The following is a 25972-nucleotide window of genomic DNA, read 5'->3' as shown; positions in this document are numbered from 1 at the left end:
TAGACGCATCTGCGAGTTGGGGGCTATGCATCAGTGGATAGGGCGGGGATGGGGTAAAAGGAGCCAATGAATATTAATATAATATCAAGGGGGGTGGTTAGTGTGTGCGTGTGTGTGTGTGTGTGTGCGGGGTAATTTTGTGTGTGTGTGTCTGTGACGCCGCAGAACCCACAACCCAACGGGTCCCACTTGGTCTAGTATATATATAAAACAAAGAATAGGTCATGGGACCATAAACATGCCTTCACAGTGGCGCAGTGATAGATTTGCTGCCTTACAGCACCAGAGACCCAGGTTCGATCTTATCTACGGAGCTAACTGTACAGAGTTTGTACATTCTCCTTGTGACCGCATGGGTTTTCCCCAGATGACCCTGTTTCCTCCCGCATTCTGAAGACACGCAGGTTTGTACGTTAATTGGCTTCCGTAAATTGTCCCTAGTGTGTACAATAGAACTAGTGCGTGGATGATGGCACAGAGTTGGTGAGCAGAAGGGCCTGTATCTATGCTGTATCTGTAAGCTAAACATTTGATGGTAGCAATATACCGTGATTAAAACTCACCACGTTAGCACAGACTCCCTGTAAGGGATGAAGACCTTTTTCTTTGCCTGAAAATATTCCGAAAGTGCAGAAATCACCTTCCCCAGGGTGAAGAGAGATTTATTTATGCTCACACCCTCCTGTAATAAAGATGATAAAATTCAGCTGCTTGTTATGTTAAAGGGTTGCCCTCTAGTGGTGTATGTGTCATTTACAAAGCATCATAAACGTACAATATTCCAGCTGGCAAGGAGACTGTCAGATATATTAATAATAAACAAATCAAACCGAGTGCGATTAAAACAAAGGACAACAATAGCTGAGGCAAGTTTGCAGCTCCAAGTTCTCCTCCTAAGGTTGTCAAAATTAAAACTGTGGTTCACAAGATTTGTATTGCTTTATTTTTAGCACTTGCACTGAGATAGTGAAAAACTTTGAGTGTGCCAAGCAAATCACACCACACATGATTATATTAGGGAGTGCAAAAGAGAAAATGTATAGTGCAAAATATAGTGTCACAGCTACAGAGAAAGTGCAGATACACAAAATGTGCTGGAGGTGAAATGGAGAGTGCAAGAGAAAGAATTTACCCTTAGGATATGACCGGTTCATTCAAGAGTCTGAGTAGCAGGCAAGTAACTGTTCTTGACCAACAGGAGAGGGGAGCAGAGGGAACGACTGGAATGTGAGTGGTCTTCAATTATGTCAACTGCTTTCCAATGACAGGTGAATGTCGTGGAGATGGGGAGAGAAGGCTGGTGTGCGTGATGGACTGGATGTGTCCACACTCTCGGAGATATCTGGGGCAGAGTAAATGCCACTTCAAGCTGTGATGCATCTGGATAGGATGGTTTCTCTCGTGGATCTGCAGAAATCAGTAAGACATAGAAGACATGCTTAATTTCAGACTGAGAGTCAGGGGAGAGGGAGACACAGAGATATGGAGAAGTAAGGTGTGAAAATGAGACATCAAAGGGGATGAAGTTCAAGGAAAATGTAGAATAGATCATTGTTAGGGGAAGCTGACAACGAAGCATACAGAGATAAAATGTAGTCATGAAGACAGTCAGACTGATCAGGGAACTAGGATAGGGAAGGGGTGGAGAGAGGGAAAGCAGGGGTTACTTGAAGTTAGAGAAGTCAAGTTGGGTTATAAGCTGCCAATGCCTCTGGTCATGATCTCTGCCGTTCTGTAACAAGGTAGGGACGATCTACAACAGGTATTTCAAAGCACTGGAGAGATATGACTATAACTGTCCCAGACAATCCTCTGATATACCAACACAACAAGTGCACCAATGTCAGTGTCCTTTCATAGAGCAGTCTCCTTGCCAAATCAGCTAAATCACAAGAGATTAGTTTATATCCTTACCAAACAAATTAACATTTACCGTAACAGAGAAGATGCTTGAGAAAACAATTTCTCTCATCATTCATGTGTGCAGAATTTCATACAAGAGGATTAATGACAAATGTAATCACTTTAAGGTTGAGAACTACTCAACTTTACTTGTAAAACAAACATCCAAAATTGAACATTTTACATAATAATCCAATTAAATATTAGTAACAAACTCTCCCACCAATGACATTTACTAGTGGGGCCAGATGGATGAACTGAATCAATCTACGCTCTCACAACAAGTTTGCCAGCTTCAAAAGGCAAGTCACTCAGTTGTGGGTATCATGGGCATGTTTACCCACGCTCCATTGCCTTCAAGAAAGTGATGGTGGACTACCTGCTGAAACCATTGCAACCCATGTAATACAAGTGCTTTCAGAATGACGTTACGAATTATGAACCAACTAAAACATTCTTACGAATCAACTAATCTTACTGAAGAATAACTAAAAGAGTCCCAGTCGCAATAACAAGAAATTAATAGAGAATGAAATACCTGGGGCAGTATTAGGGGGCTATTCAGACAAATAACTATCTTTACTAGAAAATAGAGCTGGAAAAGCATTGACCTTGAGCCTGTTGCCGCTGGTCTGGGAGGTAAAACAACGTTCACTTCCTGCAAGGTCCACCAGGTTTATTCTGCTTGTTACAGAATGCTCATGCTCCTGCTCAGCTACAAATTCAGTCTGCAGGAAGATGGAAAAGTACATAAATAGGCTGGACAGTTTTTCAATGGTAACACCCATCGCCAGTCATATTTACATAACACTTGACATGGTTGGACTTGTATGTCTGAGGAACGGCTATTATGAGCCAAGGATGAAATATATTTTACAACAATTTGTCAATGTTAATTAATCAAGACAAAAAATACAAGAAAGGTTTGCAGCATCTAAAAAAAAGCACACTTGAAAAATGTTTTACAGCAAAGAGAATGCAAACAATGGGCCATTTATAAAGAAATAAAAAGAAAAATCATATTCCAATACTGTATTCCATGAAAGCAAAAGAATAAATGACGTGTTCTGGGAGTTTAAGGTAAAGTTTGCTCCTGTAGCTTATGTTGCATTATTAAATGAAGGTGTCATACCAGTGCTGCTCCATACCCTCTCCATGTAGCATGAAATCTGTATCACATTGAAAAGTACAGCACAGGGACAGGCCCTTCAGCCACACCTAACTTAATGCCAAATAGCTAATCCAGGCAGCATTCTGGTAAACCTCTTATGCATCCTTTTCAAAGCCTCCACATCCTTCCTGCATTTGGGGATCAGAACTGCATACAATACTCCAAATCAGACTCAACAGGCAAGAGTGTTTAATTGTTATATGTACCGAAATGGAACAATGAAATACTTACTTGAAGCAGCACAACAGGTTTGTAAACATAGTGCACAATAATATAACAAAAACAAATGTTAAAAAAAGTTAAATAAATAAAATGCCCTATACAGTGCAAAAAACGTAAATAAAGCCCAGTCCCTAGTACAACCAAGCCAGTTCATAGTTCAGAGTTTAGTTGGAATTCGTAGAGTTTACTAGCCTGATAGTTATTGGGAAGGAGCTGTTGCTGAACCTGGAAGTTAGTTTTCAGACTGCTGTACCTTCTTCCCGATGGCAGCAGTGAAATGTGAGCATGGTCCTTGATGATGCTGGCTGTGGTTTTAAGGTTGAACCTCCTGTACATCCCTTCGATGGTGGGAAAGTCAGTACTGTGATGCACCACTTTTTGTAATCTCCTTCGTGCCTGGGCATTTAAGTTGCCGAATCAGGCCATGATGCAATCATATTCTCTCTACCGAACACCTATATAGAAATTCGTCGATATACCAAATCTTCTCAATCTTCTGAGGAATTAGGGGCGTTGATGGGCTTTATTTATGATTGCATCAGTGTGCTGAGCTCAGAACAGATCTTCAAAGCTATGCACACCCAGGAAGTCCCTTGGTAGATTACTCTTTCCACCACCGCCCCATTGAATACAGGTTTGTAGAAGTTCTGCCTTCCTCTTTTACAGTTAACAATCAGTTCCTTGTTTTTACTGATGTTGAGAACAAGGTTGCTGTTCTGGCACCATTTGATCAGATCATCAATCTATTTCCTATACTCTGACTCATCATTAAACTCACGCTCACCCTACTGATGAAGACAAGCATGCCATGTGCTTTCTTAACCACCATCTATTTCTGTTATCACATTAAGGAGCTATGGACTTGGATTCCAAGATCCTTCTGTAGATCAATACTGTTAAGGGTCTTGCCATTAATGTATACTTTCCTCTTACACTTGACCTCCCAAAATACCATGCACTTGAAAACATTTCCTCCAAATAAGAATAAACATTAGTTTTATAATTTTTGAGGGTGGAAACCATGTTTTAATAGCAAAATACTCAAATACTGACTTGTGGGATACCATCCCGGGAAAAAAAGTGTTTGTTTATATGATGAATGGATAGGCAAAATCTGTTGTAGGACTTTAGTTTAGTGAAAATTCATAAAGAAGATCATGAAGTTGGCTAAAAATGGTCAACAATAATAATACATTTTATTTATGGGTGCCTTTCAAGGGTCTCAAGGACACCTAATAATGAGGAACATGTAAAGAAAATACAGCTAAATTGTCATCAGCTGGGATAACTACTTCAGAAGTTAAATTGACAAACTTAAATAAAATGAGTTGGTACCTTAGTTTGGGTCATGACAAGTGTGAAGACAGAATGAGACCTGGAACTCTTTTCATTCATGCCTGTGGCTGCTGTGGCCCTTTGTTTGTTCCCTAGTTCTAGCCACCCCTAATAGGGAAAGATTAAACAAATAAAGTATCTGCAATAATGGGTTGTAATAAATTAGGAAAATTATGCAAAATCAGCCTTTTATACACGACAGATGAGTATAATTTTCTTTAGACCTCCAATAACAGCATAAAATACTCACATGAATATCTGCATAAGAAGTGACAACATTCCTAAGAAATAGAAAGAATTCCAAAGTTAGCATTGAGGCAGAACATGCACACTGCAAGAAATTATATCAAAGCTGGGGAAACTCTTTCGCAAACAATGGAAAATAACTTGAAATTCGGCATGAGCTGGGAAGTCTAAAGACGTGGTAAAAAATTAACATGCCTTTTCATTTTTCAAACCAATAGACAAGTTAGTTCTTCATTTCCAAATCATTTCTGAACTACTTTCACTACTGATGTATCAATTCGGACAATACATAAAATATCTACTCCATTTATTTCTCAATAAAGTACAGGCTTGAGAGCAATTAGAGTACTGCATCTAATTCTAGCCACCACTTTATAGAAAGGATGTGAAGGCCTGGGCTGGTCTTTGTTCCCATTGCATCACCTGCATGGCTAGATGAAAAAGCTGGGATTATTATTTTTGAGGGCTGTTTTGACAGATATGTTCAGTTATGACATCAATTAATTGAAATTATTTTATTTAGAATAAGACAACCTTTTTGGCAATTATTTCCTATCCCTAACCATCTGGAAAAAAAAAATCACAGCCTTTTTACGAATTTACTCCCACACTAGAGGCTCATAATCATCCGAGCAATAAGATGTGGGATCCACTGAAATAGGTGCAAACGGTTCCAATTGTGGCTTTCAAAGCAAATCAGCTTGGTTTGGGAACAGCTCCACCCAAGTCTGCACAAAATTGCAGTTGTTGCACAGACCATGCTCCACATCATGCAACCTTGGGAAAGCAGCCAAAGGTTACACAACCAGACTCAGGAACAACTTCGTCCCCTCTTCGTCCAAAGGCTAGGGTACAGTTCGATTCCCCTCAATCATATTGCTGACATTAGACTTCGTTTATGGACTGGTGCGCTACAATGCTGATAACTATTCTGCTCTCGGAATCTTCCCCTTTGCTCTTTCTACTGTACTTGTGTCTGGCTTGATTGAAGTTACGTGTAGTTTCATCTGATTTGATTGAATTGCATACGAAACAAAGCTTTTCACTGTACCTAGGTACATGTGACCATAATACAGCTAAAATAGAACTGGATTTATCACAGAGAGGAGGGGAAAAGGCAAGGTTTGAAGGAAGAGGAAAAAGCTTATGCACAGTCACACTTGATTGCTTATGCACAGTCACAACATAGTTTCCATCTGTGTGCTGCCATGATTCTTCAACTTCACAAATGAACCCTTTGAGAGTTTAAAGATCTAGCATTTTCCCTCATCTCTCATCCACACACCATTGGAAAAGAATGTCTAACACAAATATCAGCAAGGGTTTGTACAAAAATGTGCAAAGCTTTCATAGAGTGCGGAAACAGGCCCTTCTGCCCAACACGCCCACGCTGACCAACATGTCCCATCTACAATAGTCCCACCTATCCGCATTTTGCCCATAACCTTCTAAACCTCTCCTATCCATGTACCTGCCCAAATATATCTTAATTGTTATGATAGTATCTGCCTCAACTCCCTCCTTCGGCAGCCCGATCACTCGATCAATATACTCACTACCATTTGTGTAAAAACATTACCCTATGTCCTCTGATTCTCAATTCCCCGACTCGGGCCAAAAAAACTGTGTATTTAGTCCGCTCAATGATTTTATACACTTCTATAAGATCACTCCTTATCCTCCTGCACCCCAAGGAATAAAGTCGTAACATGCTCAACCTCTCCCTATAGCGCAGAGTCCTGGAGTCCTACATCCTCTTAAAACATCCCTGCACCCTTTCTAGTTTGACAACATCTTTCCTATAACATGGTGACCCTAACTGAATACAATATTCTACATGTGGCCTCACCAATATCTTACACAACTGTAACATGACCACCCAACATCTATACTCAATACTCTGACTGATGAAGGCAATGTGCCAAAAGACATTTTGACCACTATCTTGACCTGTAATGCAACTTTCAAGGAACTGTGTACCTGCACTCCAAGATCCCTCTGCTCCACAACACTCCCCAGAGCCCTACCATTCACTGTCCTTTCCTTAGACTTCCAAAAATGCGCCACTTCACATTTCTCTGTATTAAATTCCATCAACCATTCCTCAGCCCACTTGCCCAACCGATCAAGGTCCTGCTACAATTTCTAACAACCATCTTCACTATCTACAATACCACCCACTTTAGTGTTAACTGCAAACTTGCTAATCATGCCTTGTACGTTCTCATCCAAATCATTGATTTAGATGACAAACACCAAACCCTGAGACACACCACTGTCATAGGCCTCTAGTCCGAAAAGCAACCTTCCACCATCACCCTCTGCTTCCCTCCATGAAGCCAATTCTCTATCCATTCAGATCTCTTTCCTTGGATCCCATGCAATCTAACCTTTCAGTACAGCCTACCATGCAGAACCATGCCAAATCTAAGAGCAGTCTACCATGCAGAATCTTGTCAAACACTTTCATGGACACAATATTCTTCTCAATGCTTATGAGCACCTGGTGGAAAAGATGCACCTTTGAACTGTGAAACCTGGGCCAGATCTTGCACTACTCAGTTTAGTTTTAGAGATACAGTGTGGAAACCCTTCGGCCAACTGAGTACATGACGACCAGCGATCACCCGAACACTAATATATGCTACACACTAGGGACAAGCAATTAACCTAGAAACCTGCACCTTTGATCTCTGCGTGTCAATCCCTCAATTTAAAATGAATGTTTGTGAATGTGTATTCACAACTAATCACCTGCCAAAAATAAAAAATAAATGAAAAATGTACAATGAAAACAGTTAAACTGCTAATTAAACCAAATCAAAACTCTCCTTCCTGTCATTGTTTTCCAAAAGGTGCTGCATTTTAATCAGGTTAACATGGTGGGGGTTCCAGACCAGACCAATTTCCCATCAAAGATTGAAAATACAAGCAAATACAAATTGGTCAAAGGCCAAACGCAAATTGGAGGAACAGCACCTTATGTTTCTCTTGAGCAACTTACAACCTAGCAGTATGAATATTGATTTCTCTAACTTCAAGTAACCCCTGCATCCCCTCTCTCTTTGTCCCTCCCCCACCCAAGTTGTTGTACTAGGTTCAAAGTCATCTTGTTGAGCCTCCTTGTCTGTAACTTAGCCCAGTGCTAACAATGGTCGGTTTCCTTGATCACCGTTACTTTTTTATATATCTTTCATTCATTTGTTCCAGATCTCTCTATAATCACTGTCTATATAATCACTTCCCACCACCAGGGCAGGGAAAAGTGCCTGGGAGAGCTTGGTGTGGGGCCTCGCATCGACCATTACCTTCTAAAAGGTAGGCCAAATCAGTCGAGTGAAGTCCAGTGGCAGGTTGACCACCAGTCCACAGGGTATCAGCACCCCAGGCGAAGCTCAACCAAGTGTTGTCCCACCAACGGACACGAGTCCAGAGCCCAACTAGCCACAATCAGCGGTAGAGAGGAAGATGGAGGGAAAAAAGCAGAATGGAGCAGTCACTGATTGTGGCTGAAGAGAAAATATGCTGTCTGGGCTGCCACGTGACCATCTAGAGGCTAACCACAAGACACACACCCAGGGCTGATCACCCTGCGGTGGGCCTGCCTCGACTGAGGGTGTCTTGTGATAAAAGGCCGAAACACCCAGTGATGTTGAGGTACACAACTGAAGATGTGTCTGATTGGTAGCAAAATCATCTAGTGGTCACCCCCAAGAATACCGGGTGTCAGTTGTGGTGAAGAACCTTAGGGATTGTAACATCCAGTCCTATTAATCAACTATATCTCTCATTTCCCTTTCCCCTGACTGTCAATCTGAAGAAGGGTCTTGACCCAAAATGTCACCTATTCTTGTTCTCCAGATACTGCCTGACCGGCTAAGTTACTCCAGCTTTTTGTGTCTATCTTCAGTTTAAACCAGCATCTGCAGTTCCTTTGTGTAAGAAAGAACTGCAGATGCTGGTTTCAATCGAAGGTAGACACAAAATGCTGGAGTAATAGCGGGTGAAGCAGCGTCTTCATGCATCCCCTTCTCCTTCCCAGTTCTCCCACTAGTCTTACTGTCATTCAATCTTTGTTCCATCCCCTCTCCTGACATCAGTCTAAAAAAGGGTCTCGACCCAAAACGTCGCCCATTCCTTCTCACTAGAGATGCTGCCTCACCCAAGTTACTCTAGCATTTTGTGTCTATCTGCAGTTTGTTCCTATACATTGAAGGTGCGCAAAGAATGTGTGTAGAGATGTGCTGTAGCTTGTGCTCTGCTGAGCAAAGTACTACACTGCAGTCTCTGTTCGAGAACTGTTCAGCAGCAGATCCATCATACCCCATTAACTTTTCAACTCTGAGCAACAATAGGGATATGCTAGAAACAAGGAATTGCAGATGCTTGTGTATAAAAGAGACACAAAGTGCTGGAATAACTCAGTGAGCCAGGCAGCATCTCTTTAGAACGTGGACAGGTGACATTTCGGGTCAGAAACTTTCTACAGGCTACGGATATGCTGTCGGCAATGGGAAGAACAGCTAAAATCTTTATCCAGTAAGACTCCGGAATGAAAGAATGGAGTGGATGAAGGAAATATCATTGAAGAAAGATACCCATACATGGTACAAACACTTTGAATGGCAAATCCCTTTTAAAGGATAGGAAAGAGGTCCATGCTGTATCTCTTTGTGATTCTATGACTCCACAATGATATTTCCACTCTACCCCACAGATGACAAATTCTTATTCATTTCCACAGTTTTTAAAGAAGCTATTGTTTCCTATTTTGTCACCATTACCACACTTGACTAAGTATCTATGAAAGCAACATTCATTATCAACACTTCAGTATCAACACATGGACTTACAAAGAGAGATCGGCCACATAAGGTCCGAAGACTGGATGTTCTCTCACTCGCAGCTGCACATAACAAAGAAAAGAGTCGACAAAATAACACAGAATTTGCAACACAGTCGATAATACATCATGACAAAAGCATTAAAACCAGTTGAGCTCTTCATAGGAGGTCAAATTTTAGGGGGAAATTACTTTTACTGCTGTTAATTAGAAACAACTCTATGGAAGCTCAGCTGATATGTCCATGTGCAAAGAGACTCAAAGACCAGGTGGATTCCAGACCTAATCATTAATTTCTACATTCATTATTAATTCACCAACAATTGGCTGTAGATAAGCAGTCAGCTTTGCTTTCCATGGGTTTGCATGGAGAGAAAAATTGAACTGGCATTATATCATAGAGAAACAAGCAACTGCAGATTCTGGTTTACCAAAAAAAGGCACATTGCTGGAGTAACTCAGCGGGTCAGGCAGCACCACTGGAGAACATGGATAGGGGATGTTTCACAGAGTGCTGGAATAACTCAGCGGGTCAGTCAGAAGAAGCGTCCTGACCTGAAACGTTACCTATCCATGTTCTTACGACTTCTAACGCCTTCAACATCACGGATCGCAAGTGTAGGACAAAACAAAAGGTATGTTATTTACTTAACATATTATCTTACTTTTTGGTGTGGCTTCATTTTAATCTCATTATGCGAAAAATGTTATTTAGGCCCCCATATGAATCGGCCAGGTCTTGCCTGCCTATATGGGCTTAAAATTTATGGCAACGGCAACATTCCAGAAACATCCACTCTCAAGATAATCAAATTCATTATTTGTTTGCACAATCATGTCATAAGAACATCTAAATCACCTATATTTTGTGTTATTGTCTATCCATGATCAATATTTTCCTAATAAATATCCACAGTACAGTTTTAGTCAGATGTATTGTGCAAAAAAAATGATTTTGATTATCTTGAGAGTGGATGTTTCTGGATTAATTTATGCTAACTAAACATTAAATTCCTTCCATGTTTAAGAAGGAACTGCAGATGCTGGAGAATCGAAGGTACACAAAAAAGCTGGAGAAACTCAGCGGGTGCAGCAGCATCTATGGAGCGAAGGAAATAGGCAACGTTTCGGGCCGAAACGTTGCCCATTTCCTTCGCTCCATAGATGCTGCTGCACCCACTGAGTTTCTCCAGCTTTTTTGTGTACATTAAATTCCTTCCATTTGGCATATAAATTCATGACAAAGTGAGATTTAAAAATCATGTTAAATTGTGAATTCTTGTGTGAATGGGATCAATTTGTTCTTAGAATACTTAGTCTATTTACAGGTTTTAGCTTTTTCTTAGGAAATGGATAGATGTTTAGATCTAGTAATTGAATTTAGATGAATTTAATTGATTAGGTGAATTTAATTGATTTGATGAATATGGAATTTTTGGTTGCGTATTTACTATTTGTTTTAGCGTTTAACTTCATAATTTCTACCTTTTTTCTGCTGTTACGGACCTGTCTGTTTACCTGTCTATTACGGACTTGTAGCATATAATATAATAATATTAAAGTTCTGATCTTGAGAATACAGGGTATCACTGCACCTCGGTACATGTGACAATAAACTGAAACTGAACTGAAACGGCCATGGCTGACCCATGTTGATGTATTTGTATTTGTCTTTGTCCCACATCCTTAGAGACAATATTCCATCAACATAATTCAACATCAACTTAACAACTGACTACAGTCTCCAAGTTTATATCTCCCGCTGTGAAGAAGTGTTTCCTAATTTAATCCCAATTAGCACAATTGATTTCTCTCCATCTACATTTCGCAATTTATGGAAAGGATAATGAAAAGAGAGATTATAGCAAGGTTCAAGAGGAAACACTAATTCACTTCACCTCAACTGTAAAACAGCAGCTCACTCCCAGTACTCCTGGGCTAAGCAATAATGCAAATCTTAAACAAATAAATGTAAAATAGAAGGAAATGGGAAAGAAAGTATTTGTATTTACTGGATTGATTTTTTTAAATCTGAAATAAAATTAATTTAATAAAGACAAGCTTTATCTAAGGAAACTGTTTTCTTCAGACTTACAGATTGTTTTATTTCCATTTTACCATTTCCACCAACCAACAAGTCATGAATTTTCTCATTGTAGACTTCAAAGTAGCTCATTTCAATGCAGTAAGCAACCTTTGAAAACAAAAAATATGGTTAACAAAACAGTTTTCAGTTCCCAGTCCCGGCAACAATGACCCCACTCGAAATGTATTGTGGTAGAGAGGTTTTCCAGGAACTATCCAGACACACAAGCAACATAATAGCCCTCTCCCACGGTACGAGTTCATTCCAAGAGCTATCCCAAGTTCAAAAAAAAAATCAAACTCGTGGTAAGCACGGAGAATGAACGTAGCGGGTACGTCGGAGCTCGGGGACATCTCTTAGCGGCTCGTAACGGTAACGGCAGGTACTCGGGAAGGCTCGCTAACGGCAGGTAAGCACGGGCAGACTCGTGAAGATTTTTCAATATGTTGAAAAATGTCCATGAGAGACCCGAGTACCGACGAGTGGCCATTACCGTAAATCTCCGAGTTCGAATCAGGGCAAACTCGGGAGAGCTCTTGGAATGAACTCGTACCGTGGGACAGGGCTTTAAGTTAACAGATTAAGAGGCTATGGACAATGGGGTGACATCTCTGCAACAGTAATCCAGATGCTTGGACTAATTATTCAATGAAATGAGTTTAAATCTAACAGTGTACCTGGGCAATTTAAATATAGTTATATAATCCTGGAATTGGTAAGATTATGAAACCTCCCTTACGAAATAAAAACCTATTTAGGTCACTAACATCCTTTATAGAAAGTAATACAGAATGTCTCGCCATAACCCATGTCATAATCTCCACAACAGGAAATGGTCTGCAAGCTAATTTAAGCGTAATTGGAATTGGCAACACCACAATACCAGTTATGCTCAAATGCTAAAAATAACATTTGAAATGATGTTAGATTACTAATCAGATAAATAACATAATTGCATGAACAAATCAAAATATTTTTTCGACAAGAAAATTTTAATTTTACTCTTCAAGGAGAATTTGACCCCTTCTACCTGTTGAAATTGGACAGATAGATAAGTAAATTGCATGTTGGGCCTCTTTACTTGTTTGTAATTTGCAGCCAGTCTACCAGCTAGATTTCAAGGCCAGTCACCAGCCACCAGCTTTAGGCAAAGCGCACACCATTGGCAAGTAAATGTGGCTGAGAATTTAAAAAATACTGGAGCCTCACAAAAGTCTGCATTTGGATTTCTGCTCTGGGGCAAAAATCAAAGTTTACCTCTGAACAGATGTTCTAAAAAAAATCTACTAAATTCTCTGCAAATTGAAGGCGACTAGGTATGAAATATTACTCGTAGTTAAGAATATTTGTCAATAGAATACTAACCTGCTGGTCAGGTTTTGTTACCCTGGCAAACAGCTGTTCACAGAACCTTGGAATGACTCCCTTGACACTGAAGCCCATCATTCTTCAAAGCAAAAGATATGTTTAAGGATCAGAAGTTAATTTAATGAATTATAGGTAAAATGAAGCAATAGTTACAGTTATACATAAGAAAATATTGCAACTGAGAATATAGATCAGATCAGTTAGCATGTACAGTGCATTCAGAAAGTATTCAGAATCCTTCACTTTTTCCACATTTTGTTACATTACAGCCATATTCTAAAATGGATTAAAACATTTTTTTATCATCAATCTAAACGCAATACCCCATAATAAAAAAGCAAAAACAGGTGTTTAGAAATGTTTTCAAAGTAATTTAAAAGAAAAAACTGAAATATCACATTTACATAGGTATTCAGACCCTTTACTCAGTACTTTGTTGAGGCACCTTTGGTAGCGATTACAGCCTCAAGTCTTCTTGGGTATGACGCTACAAACTTAGCACACCTGTATTTGGGTAATTTCTCCCATTCATCTCCGCTGATCCTCTGAAGCTCTGTCAGGTTAGATGGGGAGCGTCGATGCACAGTTATTTTCATATCCTTCCAAAGATGTTAGAAACATAGAAAATAGGTGCAGGACGCCATTCGGCCCTTTGAGCCAGCACCGCCATTCATTGTGATCATGGCTGATCATTCCCAATCGATAACCCGTGCCTGCCTTCTCCCCATATCGCTTGATTCTACTACCCCGAGAGCTCCATCTAAATTTCTCTCTTAAATCCATCCAGTGACTTAGCCTCTACTGCCCTCTGTGGCAGGGAATTCCACAAATTCACAACTCTCTGGGTGAAAATGTTTTTTCTCACCTCAGTCTTAAATGGCTTCCCCTTTATTCTAAGACTGTGGCCCCTGGTTCTGGAATGTTCGATCGGGTTCACGTCCGGGCTCTGGCTGGGCCACTCAAGTACATTCAGACTTGTCACAAAGCCACTCCTGCATTGTCTTGTCTGTGTGCTTAGGGTCGTTGTCCTGTTGGAAGGTGAACCTCTGCCCCAGTCTGAGGTCCAGGACGCTCTGGAGCAGGTTTTCATCAAGGTTCTCTCTGTACTTTACTGCATTCATCTTTCCCTTGATCCTGATTAGCCTCCTAGTTCCTGCCACTGAAAAAGATCCCCACAGCATGCTTCATCGTAGGTATGGTGTTGGCCAGGTGATGAGCGGTGCCTTATTTCCTCCAGACGTGACACTTGGCATTCAGGCCAAAGAGTTAATCTTGGTTTCATCAGGCCAGAGAATCTTGTTTCTCATGCCTTTTGGCAAACTCCAAGCGGGCTGTCATGTGCCTTTTACTGAGGAGTGGCTTCCGTCTGGCCACTCTACCATAAAGGCCTGATTGGTGGAGTGCTGCAGATATAGTTGTCCTGCTGGAAGGTTCTCCCATCTTCACAGAGGGCCTCTGGAGCTCTGTCAGAGTGATCATCGGGTTCTTGGTCACCTCCCTGATCAAGGCCCTTCTCCCCCGATTGCTCAGTTTGGCCGGGCGGCCAGCTCTATGAAGAGTCCTGGCGGTTCCAAAGTTCTTCCATTTAAGAATGACGAAGGCCACTGTGCTCTTCGGGACCTGCAATGCTGCAGATATTGTTTTATACCCTTCCCCAGATCTGTGTCTCGACACAATGCTGTGTCAGAGGTCTACGGACAATTCCTTCGACTTCATGGCTTGGCTTTTGCTCTGACATGTACTGTCAACTGTGTGACCTTATATAGACAGGTGTGTGCCTTTCCAAATCATGTCCAATCAATTAAATCTATCACTGGTGGACTCCAATCAAGCTGTAGAAACATCTCAAGGATAATTAATGGAAACAGGATGAACCGAAGCTCAATTTTGTGTGTCATAGCAAAGGATCTGAATAATTATGTAAATGTGATATTTCAGTTATTTCTTTTTAATTACTTTGCAAACATTTCTAAACACCTATTTTCGTTTCTTCATTCTGGGGTATTGTGTGTAGATTGATGATAAAAAAAAATGAATTTAATCCATTTTAAAATAAGGCTATAACATAACCAAATGTGGAAAAAGTGAAGGGGTGTGAAAACTTTCTGAATGCACTATGTCATATGTAAATAATACCAATTTGATAATCTGATATTTAAGATTCTAATTTATAAATCAAACCAATCGCAAATTAAATTAAATTGCTCTTGCTGTGAAGAGTGTACAAGGATTAGGTGTTGCTGGCATTGTGAATCTTTATTTCAAGAAATAATACGTTTAAAACGCCTGTTGAATCTTATACACTTTGTGTTAGATGAGAAGGCTATCTAATCAGGATATATTATGTTGAATTATTACATGAGAAGCTAGAAGTTTAATTTTTAAACATTCCTTTGGTTAACCATCAGCCACATTCATCAGTGATTCGGGTGACAACAACATATAGTCAGATATATTCTAATCCAACAATTGAAGGTGTAATTCAACTTACGTATATGATTTTCCAGAGCCAGTCTGCCCATATGCAAAGAGACAAGTGTTGTACCCATCAAAAGCTTTCTCTAGCAGAGGAAGTCCTATTTTGTTATACACAGTTTCCTGGCTTGAAAATTCAGGATGCAATTCATCAAACGACCAAAATGAAAAGTCATAAGCAAATGAGTAAGTGTGGTTGCTGTCTGGATGTTTCACAACTGTGTCCTGTCCTTTCATGGACACTACCACTTGTGCATTTTCATTTTTTTCCCTGAATAAAAACGAGAGATGTGTTAAATATAAACATTGGGAGAAAGTTCCGTATCTTCTCTAAATAATGTAAAGAAAGTCAAATCAATGTGTGTGCAAATAAACACGTTGTCTTTTAAATCGTTATCAACATTGCAATCCCTTTAACATCATGGCGATTGCACATGGTCTTTACAGTGTACTATGTTTACAAATTATGTTGTGCTGCTGCAAGTAAGAATTTAATTTTTCCATCTGGGACATCTATGACAACAAAACTCTTGACTGTTACATTCTGCGATAAGAATTGTTTTAATCCATGCCCCTTCATAACTCGTCAAATTAGCTACATTTATAAGCCTATACCTGTAAAAAGCTGTTGTTGAATGGTATAGAATGGAGCTTCCCAATTTTAAATTTTAAATGAGCTGGCATTAGGACCAGGGGAGGAGGAATAAAATGGAATGAGTCTCAAGAAAATATATTTTCAACCAGAATCAACTCCATATCAAGGTGACTACAACTGAAACAACAGTGTCACTATAATTTATCTATTTATTTGTGCAGAAACTTGAAGTGCCAAACCACCAGGCGTGCCCTCTCATCCATCCTCAGCAACCGTAGATTTAGGGTCTCACTTGGGAACCAGACCAGCTCTGTCAGGACCCTGAATGACGGTCTCCCCCAGGGCTCTGTCCTAGCTCCCCTACTCTTCCAACATTTATGTGAGTGACATGCCAACTACCGTGTCCAGGAAGTTTGCATATGCAGATGATATGCCCTTGCCTACAAGGGAGCTACAAGGGAGCTGCCCTAACCCATCTAAGACAACCTTTCACCTCAGCAATCGGTTCACCAATGCAAAGTTCCGAGTGTCCTTTTGTGGGAAGCCGGTGAAGAATGAAGAATTCCCCAAGTACCTCGGAGTCACCCTGGATCGCACCCTCACCTATCGTGAACACCTGAAGAGGGTGGCTGATAAACTGAAAGCAAGGGTCAACATCATCAGGAAACTTGCTGGCAACAGCTGGGGATCCAATGCACACACCCTCCGCACCACAAGTTTAGCCCTAGTCTACTCAACAGCCGAGTTTTGCTCAACAGCTTGGGCTAATAGCTACCGCACCAAACGAGTTGACACTGTCCTTAACTGTGCAGTGCGGGTCATCACAGGGACGCTTAAGTCAACACCTTTGCAGTGGCTCCCTGTCCTCTCTCATTTTGCCCCTCCCAGCATACGCAGAAGGGAGAGGATGTTGAAAGATTGGTGCCCCATCGAGGCTAACCATGACCTTCCCATCCACGCTGACATGAACAATCTGCCCAACATGCGCCTGAAGTCCCGCAAACCCTTCTGGTCTTCCGTTAAATCCCTGGAAGACTTGACTGCAAGACTGAGTGGCGCAGAGCCTGGAAAGATGCCAACACCATCAACGGAGAGGTCATCATAGACCCCACAGTGAACCATCGGGTTTTGACCTCCATCGCAAGCAATGGCTAACCCTGAACAGAATCCGTACCCTCCATGCAAGAACAACCCATCACCTGCATAAGTGGGGGATGACAGACAGCCCTGCTTGCGACTGCGGACATCCAGACCAAGCCATCCTACACATCGTGAATGACTGCCCACTGAGGCTTTTCCCTGGAGGCATCAAAGCCATCCACCCAGTAATTGATGCTGTCCTGGCCTGGATGTCGACCTTTGATCGACAACTTTAGGCTGTGCACGTGATACGCAAGAAAAAAGGAACACCTAAGAATCTTCGCTCCTGATGATGATCCAAGTTACACCGGTAGAAACCTGTTGATTTACTTGCATGAACACAGGCAAATATACAGTAACTGTGTCCCAAAAAACAGGTACACATTAAACCAGTCTAGTCCTGTCAACAGCATTTAAATCTACTAAAATGATAGGCAAATTTAAAATCATACTCCCAACTCCAGAACATAGCTCCTTTACCTCTACAAATAAATTGTTTTGGCATTACAATAGAATTGTCATGCAAAAGTAACATTCCAGCTTCTGCTCGATATTGGACTTCAGCATTCAAGCGCAGCAGTGACAAAGGATATTTTTAGGGTAGAGATAGATAAATTCTCGATTAGTACGGGTGTCAGGGGTTATGGGGAGAAGGCAGGAGAATGGGGTTCGTAGAGAAAGATAGATCAGCCATGATTGAATGATGGAGTAGACTTGATGGGCCAAATGGCCTAATTCTACTCCTATCACATTACCTTATAGTTAATAAAACACAAATTTGCGTCCATATACAAACTACACTAAGGTGAGAAAAAATATATTGATCAAAGCCCACTTTTCATAAACACTTCAAGAGCCTAAGTTCTGCGAACAGCTGAGAAGTTTAATCAAACAATCTAATTTTTTTTAACTATCTTTATTTCATTCATTTACCTGTTGCTGAGAGGTCTCACGCGGACAGCCACGGTCACAGCACTGTCTTCTCCATTTGAACATTCACTCCCTGTGCATGATCTCTGCGACGATACCTCTGCCTGTGGAAGACTTCTTGCAAGTGTACCACTTTCAAGTGGATTTTGATGTCCATTATTCGCTGAAATTCCAGAGTATTTCATGTTATTGATCTCGCAATCTACTTTTGGCTCCGTGGTCTGGAAACCTTTGGCCATTGCTTTTACAGAAAGTTTAGATGGGTGTTTTGCTCCTTGCTGATCACCAAGCTTCATTGCTAATTTGATTCCATCACTAGTTAGGGTCCTGGTTCTAAACACATTTTGTTCAGTGGGTACTTTAAAGGTATTTTTGTCTGTTTTTTGCTTGTTACCATTATCAGTAGATTTACCAGCTGTCACTTTTTTAACAAGTGTAGTTGACCATTTGTGCACAGTCTCTTCTTTTTTGACAGTTATCACATTTTCTTGTTCCTTGCTAACTGAAGCATGCTTTGGAAATGTCACAGGATAACTTCTGGTATCTGTCACCTTTTGCATCAATGAAGGTTCTGCAGAGGATCGAAAACCTATCACATCAGTGTATTTTGGTTGCAATAGATTATGACTTTGGCCCAGAGTTGAAGCTGTTAGTATTTTACCTTGTGAATGTTCCTGCATAGAGATAGTTCTTTTTGAGTTACCCACTTTAATACGCCGTTGCAAAGTAAGCCTTTTTTCTCCTTCACCCACACCAACATTTATGTTAGTTTCATCATGAACACGGTGATTTCCTTTATCGACTGTTTTTCTTCTCTGAAGGGATAACTTCTCAGTTTTAGACAGCATAGGTGTTCCTGGAATTCCTGAAGCCACAACACACGTCTTGTCAATATCATTGCCTTTATCCAGAGAAAATGTTGACTCTTCTTGTGTCTGGCTATCCTGTTCTTGGGATAGATGCTGGATACCAAATCTTCTGTTTCCTTTCTTCAGAATATTGCCTGGATTATTTGGCACTGATCGTAACATACCAATTACCATGGTGTGATCTCTGGAAAATGGAGTTTGAAAAAGTCACCTAAAAGCAACTATTCTAATTTCAACTAATCAAGAAATCCACACCAAAGGAGAAGTACCATCAGTAGATATAGGCATGCTTATAAACTTCAAATAAATGCACAAAATGAAATTGCAAGACAATTAAAACCGAAATTTACAAATATACTGCACTTCTACGCAATCGATCAAGAACCCATCCTGCAATCTTCAGAACATCTTTTATAATAGGGTTGTAGCTTTAAAGATCCTGCCACAATCTTCAATTGGTGTTTTAATTAATACTTAATTTCAGTGGACAGCACAATGGCGCTGCGGTAGAGTTGCTGTCTTACAGCACCAGAAACCCAGGTTCGATCCTGACTGTGGATGCTGCTTGTACGGCGTCTGCACATTTTTCCTGTGACCGAGTGAGTTGCAGTGTGAAGCCAGAGGAAGGATTATAGGTAGAAGGGGAGGTGGAGGGGAGAAATGTAAGCTATATAAGATAATTTCTGATGCTGTTTGTTTGCACATGGCCTCACTCTGACAGTGGAGGAGGCCCTGCACAGAAAGATCAGTATGGGAATGGGAATTAAAATGATTAGCAACTGGGAGATCCAGTAGGTCATGGCAGACTAAGCTCAAGTGTTCCGCAAAACTGTCAGAGTCTACGCTTGGTCTTGCCTATGTACAAGGGGCAACATCGGGAACATCAGATGCAGTAGATGAGATTAGAGGAGGTGCACGTGAACCCCCGTTTCACCTGGAAGGACTGCTGGGGTTCCTGGGATGGAGGTGAGGAAGGAGTTATGGGGACATGTAGTACATCTCCTGTGAATGTAGGGCAAAGTATCTGGGGAGGGGGTGGATTGCGTGGAAAGGGATGAGTGAACCAAAGAGTTGCGGAGGGAGCAGTTGCTACAGAGAGTGGAAATGGGTGGAGATTCGAAGATGTGACTGATGGTGGGATCACATTGGAGGTGACGGAAATGTCGTAGGATGATGTTTTGAACGTGTGGGTTGGTGGGGTGAAAGACGAGGACCTGGGTAATCTATCCTTGCTCTGTTTGAGGGAGGGGGAGAGAGCAGAACTCCAGATCAGAGAGGAGATGCAGGTGAGGGATCTAACTGTGACAGCTGGGAGTAAACTATATTTACTACAGAAAGAGGACGTCTGGCACATCCTAGAGTGGAAACCCTCACCTTGGGTGCAGGTGTGGCAGAGACCGAGGAATTGAGAGTAGGGGATAGCGTTTTTGCCCCCTAAGAGTAAGAGGCAGGGTGGGGGGAAGAGTCATCCAGATAACTACTGCGGGACTCAGATATCACACAATGCTGGAGTAACTCAGCGGGACAGGCAGCATCTCTGGAGAGAAGGAACAGGTAACGTTTCGGGTCGAGACCCTTCCTCAGACTGTGGAGTGAGGTGTCCAGGGGAATTTGAAGGCAGAGTGGAAGTTAAAGTAAAGTTGAGGGGCGGGACCGGGGGGGGGAGAGGACATGGAAGTCCTGAGGATGAGGAAGGAAGGAAGGAAGGGCACAAAGAAAGGGCAGGAGCGGCGGAGGCGCCGTGTGTCCCGGCCCGGCCCGGCCCGGTCACCCCCTCCCCTCACCCGCGACCCCGGCCCCGCATAACTCCCCGCGCGCTCTCCCCCCTCCCCTCACCCTCTCACCCGTCAGGCGCGCGCCCCCCCTCCCTCGTTCTTTCATTCACAGCCGCCAGGCAGGAGCGCGAGCACGCGCGCGCCCACCTCTCACCCGTCCGTCCACGCGCGCTCCCGCCTCGCTCATTCGAATCTGGCAGCCGCTCGCGCATTGGCTGGCCCCAGGCCCGTGACGTTGCGGCGGCGGCCGGTGCCCCTCCCCCGCGGCCCGTGAGGGGCAGCGTCACACCCCGGGCCCGTGAGGGGCAGCGTCACACCCCAGGTACCAGGCCCGTGAGGGGCAGCGTCACACCCCAGACCCCAGGCCCGTGAGGGGCAGCGTCAGACCCCAGGCCCGTGAGGGGCAGCGTCAGACCCCAGGCCCGTTAGGGACAGCGTCAGACTTTAATTTGAAAGTGAGGGGCAATAATCGGCGTCAGACCCCAGACCCCAGGCCCGTGAGAAGGGCAGCGTCAGACCCCAGGCCCGTGAGGGGCAGCGTCAGAACTGCAGTACCTGGCCCGTGAGGGGCAGCGTCAGACCCCAGACCCGTGAGGGGCAGCGTCAGACCCCAGGCCCGTGAGGGGCAGCGTCAGACCCCAGGTACCAGGCCCGTGAGGGGCAGCGTCAGACCCGTGAGGGGCAACGCCAGACCCCAGGCCCGTGAGGGGCAGCGTCAGACCCCAGGCCCGTGAGGGGCAGCGTCAGACCCCAGGCCCGTGAGGGGCAGCGTCAGACCCCGGGCCCGCTAGGGGCAGCGTCAGACCCCAGGCCCGCGAGGGGCAGCGCCAGACCCGAGGCCCGGCAAGTAGGTAGGCAGGCGGCGTTAGTGGACTAAAACTTTAATTTGAAAGCACAGAATTTGTAATAATCGGAACAGTTGGAGCTAAGGGGCCGATCGACATTCAGTCTGAAGAAGGGTACATTCTGACTACTTGTCCATGTGTAGGAAGGAACTGCAGATGCTGGTTTAAACCGAAGAATAGACAATAGGTGCAGGAGGACTTACTTTTGATGCCCTTGAGCGAGCAAACGCGCCATTCGATGTTTGGATCTTTAAATCTCCACAGCAAATCCTGTTCACTTCCGCTGTTTTCCTTCAGTTCCCCTTACCTTACTTTCATTTTTTTTTGACTCCGCTATTTTAAGAGCCCTGCTTCACGGTCACCCGCTTGACTAGCATCCAGAAAATTCCAGCTCACCTCTGAGGCAGAGAATTCCACAGACTAACGGGTGGAAAGAAAAAGTGTTTCCCATTCTCTGATCTAAATGGCTTACTCCTTATTCTTAAACTGTGGCCCCTGGTTCTGGAGTCCCCCAACATCGGGAACATGTTTCCTGCCTCTAGCGTGTCCAAACCCTTAACAATCTTGTATGTTGCAGTGAGGTACCCTCTCATCCTTCTAAACTCCAGAGTGTACTAGCCCAGCTGCTCCATTCTCTCAGCATATGACAGTCCCACCATCCCTGAAATTAACCTTGTAAACCTACGCTGCACTCCCTCAATAGCAAGATTGTCCTTCCTCAAATTAGGGGACCAAAACTGCACACAATACTCCAGGTGTTGTCTCACTAGGGCTCTGTACAACTGCAGAAGGACCTCTTTGCTCCTATATTCAATTCCTCTTGTTATAAAGGCCAACATGCCATTCGCTTTCTTCACTGTCTGCTGTACCTGCATGCTTACTTTCATAGACTGATGTACAAGGACCCCCTGAAACATCACCCATTCCTTCTCTCCAGAGATAGGTGACATTTTGGATCTGAAGAAGAGTCCCCGCCCGAAACATCACCCACTCCTTCTCTCCACAGATACTGCCTGTCCCCACCGAGTTACTCCAGCATTTTGTGTCCACCTACTTATCCATGTTCTCCAGAGGGGCTGAACAACCCAGTTGCACCCGCGCTTTGTGTTTTATTACACATCTCTAGAATATCGCTTTCAAAGCGACTTTACTGAAAACATGGGCTACAAGGGTTGAAGCTGAGTTAAAAGATGCACTGTAAACATATCTCAGTTCCCTTCTAGACCCGAAATGTCCCTATCCATATCCTCCAGACATGCTGCCTGACCCTCTAAGTTACTCCAGCACTCAGTGACCTTTCTATGAAAGTTGTTTTTTGTATTTTTTCGTTCTGGGTCAACTTTCCCCTGATGAATTCCACTGCCCAGCGGGTGACTGGGGCTAGAAGCTTCAGCTCGGACCGATGGGCATCTGACTCTGCCAAAACCAGTTTCACATCTTCGCAACTAAAAGCAAAATAAGACGATTGTCTAAAGTGTCTTGTTCTGCCCATTAGAATTCTTCAAAGTTGTATGTATCCGTACATTAAATTCAAGGAATGATGTATCACAGAAGAAAGTCATTGAATCCGAAGAAGGCCTGAAACGTTACCCATTCCTTCTCTCCAGAGATGCTGCCTGCCCTGCCTAGTTGCACCAGCTTTTTGGGTCTATCTCTAGTTACAACCCTTCTGCTGCACTAAAATGTTTTCTACAAAAGATTTGAAAAAAAAATTTTTAGCTGTACAAAATTATGAAAATAAACTATTTCAGAAGTACATTTGTTTTCTCCTAAATAAATCAAGATGAATAACGATTTATTGGTAACTGAAAGAATGTGCCAAGGAACGAATCAAAACAGAAAATTATTATTTTTGTGTTCCTTAAAGTTACAACCAATTTTCTATCCACATCTACACCCTACCCCCAATACCATGTGGTCTAATTTTAGTCACCAGTCTCCCGTGCGGAACCTTATCAAAGGCTTTCTGAAAGTCTACATACACTACATGCACTGGCTCCCCTTAATCCATTTTACATGTCACATCCTCAAAAAATTCCAGATTAGTCAAGCATGATTTTCCTTTCATAAATCCATGCTGACTTGGACTAATCCTTTTACTGCTATCCAAATGCCCCATTATTACCTCTTTAACAATTGATTCCAGCATCTTTCCCACCACCGACAAACGAAAAGTTCCAGACGTCGCAGATTTGCTTCAAGAGACTTTATTGCATGATATCATGGAGAGATGGCAGCAGAATAATAATAATAATAATAATACATTTTATTTATTGGGCGCCTTTCAGACATCTCAAGGACACCTTACATAGGTTAACAGGAAATATAAACATATAATCAGAATAAAATAAATAATAAAGACATCACAGAAACACAAATTAAAAACAGAATTCAGTCCAAAAACAAAAATCAAAAACACAATGTGAAATGGCTGCTCACCAGTTCTCTGACTTCACATCAGAATTGGCTGACAGTTATACTGTGCAGTATTGTATTGTATAGTATTTTTTAATGACCACACAGCCAGGCTGGTGGAATTTGTTATCAGTACAGGTTCCAACATTTCATCAACATTAAACATATAGCATAGATATACATACAGACAGACACATTACATAATACATAAGGGCCATGCTTATTCTTATTCCTCACCGCACAGAGTTTAAAATGTTAATATCAGTGGGAATGAAACTGTTTTTGAAGCGGTTTGTTTTGGAGGCAATTGTCCTGTAACGCCTCCCAGAGGGCAGTAGCTGAAAGGCATAGTGTGCAGGGTGAGTAGGATCAGAGATGATCTTACAGGCTCTGTGTAGTGTCCGTTTGTGATAAAGTGATTCAAGGGATGGTAAGGGTAAGCCATTAATTTTTGAAGCTCTGTTGATGATGCGCTGTAATTTCTTCCGGGAGAGTGAGTCGAGAGTGCCGATCCAGACTGTGATGGATGAAGTGAGGATGCTTTCGATGATGGCTGTATTAGAAGCGGAGCATGAGATGAGACCTTACTCTGAACTTCCTGAGCTGTCGGAGATGGTAAAGTCTTTGCTGGGCTTTCCTATAGATGTGGTCTGCGTTTGTCCTCCATTTGAGGTTGTTGCTGATGTGGGTTCCAAGGAGTTTGAATGTGTCAGTGATGGAGATGGATTCACCTTTAATGAGCACAGGAGTTTTGAGGGATGGCTGGCGTCTTGGGTCGATGATGAGTTCTTTTGTTTTTGATTAATTGAGTAAGAGATCATGGTCTGTGCACCAGGTCACTACTTGTTGACCTGTGCACGGTATTCAGTTTCTTGGTTGTTGGTGATGAATCCTATGATGGTTGAGTCGGCGGTGTACTTGTACAGGTTGACGGAGCTGTGGTGGGATGTGAGCTGGTTTGTGAAAAGGGAGAATAGCCAGGGTGCGAGAACACAGCCTTGGGGTGTGCCTGTACTGAGGAACAGAGGGGAGGATATGTTATTGTTGAACCTCACCCTCTGTTGCCAGTTCCAGAGAAAGCTGTGAATCCAGTGGCAGATGCATGGGTCAATGTTCATGTCCAGTAATTTATTGAACAGTTTGGCTGGGTTTATTGTATTAAATGAAGAGCTGAAATCCATGAACAGGATGCGGGCATATGTGTTTGCGGACTCCAGGTGGTTCAGAATGTGATGAGTTGCTAAGTTGACGGTGTCCTCAACTGACCTGTTGGCTCTAAGTAAATTGGTATGGATCCATGAGTGGGGTGGTGACAGTTTTCAGGTGATTGAGTATGATGGGCTCAAATGATTTCATGACTGCCGATGTCAAGGCAATGGGTCTGTAGTCATTGAGGCAGGAGACGGTCTTGGTCTTGGGAACCGGGATGATAATGGATTCTTTGAATAACTTTTGTTTTTTGTTTGATACAACTATACAAAAATATACTTCATCCTTGGCTATATGTTTTTCTATAACTATTATCTACTACATGGGTATTAATTATTTCATCAGTCATAATATACTTTCTGCTTATTGTAATCTTATTCAACAACAGATGGTTAATACAAGTCAAACACAATATAAGGAAATCTTGACATTATTCTATCTGATCTTTCAAGCAACCCATCGCCATTCTGATCCGATCATAAGCCTCCCATTTACTGCAACATATCTACACTGCCAGCGGTAGGGGGCGCGGGTGATCCACTTAAC

General features: G+C 42.5%; 1 protein-coding gene across 4 annotated transcripts in view; it reads right to left on the bottom strand.

Moving 5' to 3' along the window:
• Positions 1-21248, bottom strand: part of kif14 (kinesin family member 14) — a 65457-nt gene extending 44209 nt beyond the window's left edge. Inside the window, exons 1-10 of one of the 4 annotated variants that reach the window (XM_055642444.1) lie at positions 21027-21248; positions 18317-19366; positions 15665-15919; positions 13171-13252; positions 11815-11913; positions 9730-9782; positions 4881-4911; positions 4631-4738; positions 2514-2630; positions 564-682 (exon numbers count right to left, since the gene is read on the bottom strand). In XM_055642444.1, the coding sequence (XP_055498419.1) occupies positions 564-682; positions 2514-2630; positions 4631-4738; positions 4881-4911; positions 9730-9782; positions 11815-11913; positions 13171-13252; positions 15665-15919; positions 18317-19366; positions 21027-21169 (2057 nt within the window). In that variant the 5' untranslated portion in view covers positions 21170-21248. Of the gene's footprint in view, positions 1-563; positions 683-2513; positions 2631-4630; positions 4739-4880; positions 4912-9729; positions 9783-11814; positions 11914-13170; positions 13253-15664; positions 15920-18316; positions 19367-20556; positions 20762-21018 lie in introns of those variants that run through there. The other 3 variants (XM_055642446.1, XM_055642447.1, XM_055642445.1) reach the window with 3 other exon arrangements.
• Positions 21249-25972: the final 4724 nt, after the last annotated feature.

This window comes from Leucoraja erinacea, chromosome 10 (genome assembly GCF_028641065.1).
Source record: "Leucoraja erinacea ecotype New England chromosome 10, Leri_hhj_1, whole genome shotgun sequence".
Classification (NCBI taxonomy): Eukaryota; Metazoa; Chordata; class Chondrichthyes; order Rajiformes; family Rajidae; genus Leucoraja; species Leucoraja erinaceus.
The sequence above is the reverse complement of the archived record's forward strand: the minus strand, read 5'-3'. Positions and strand labels throughout refer to the sequence as shown.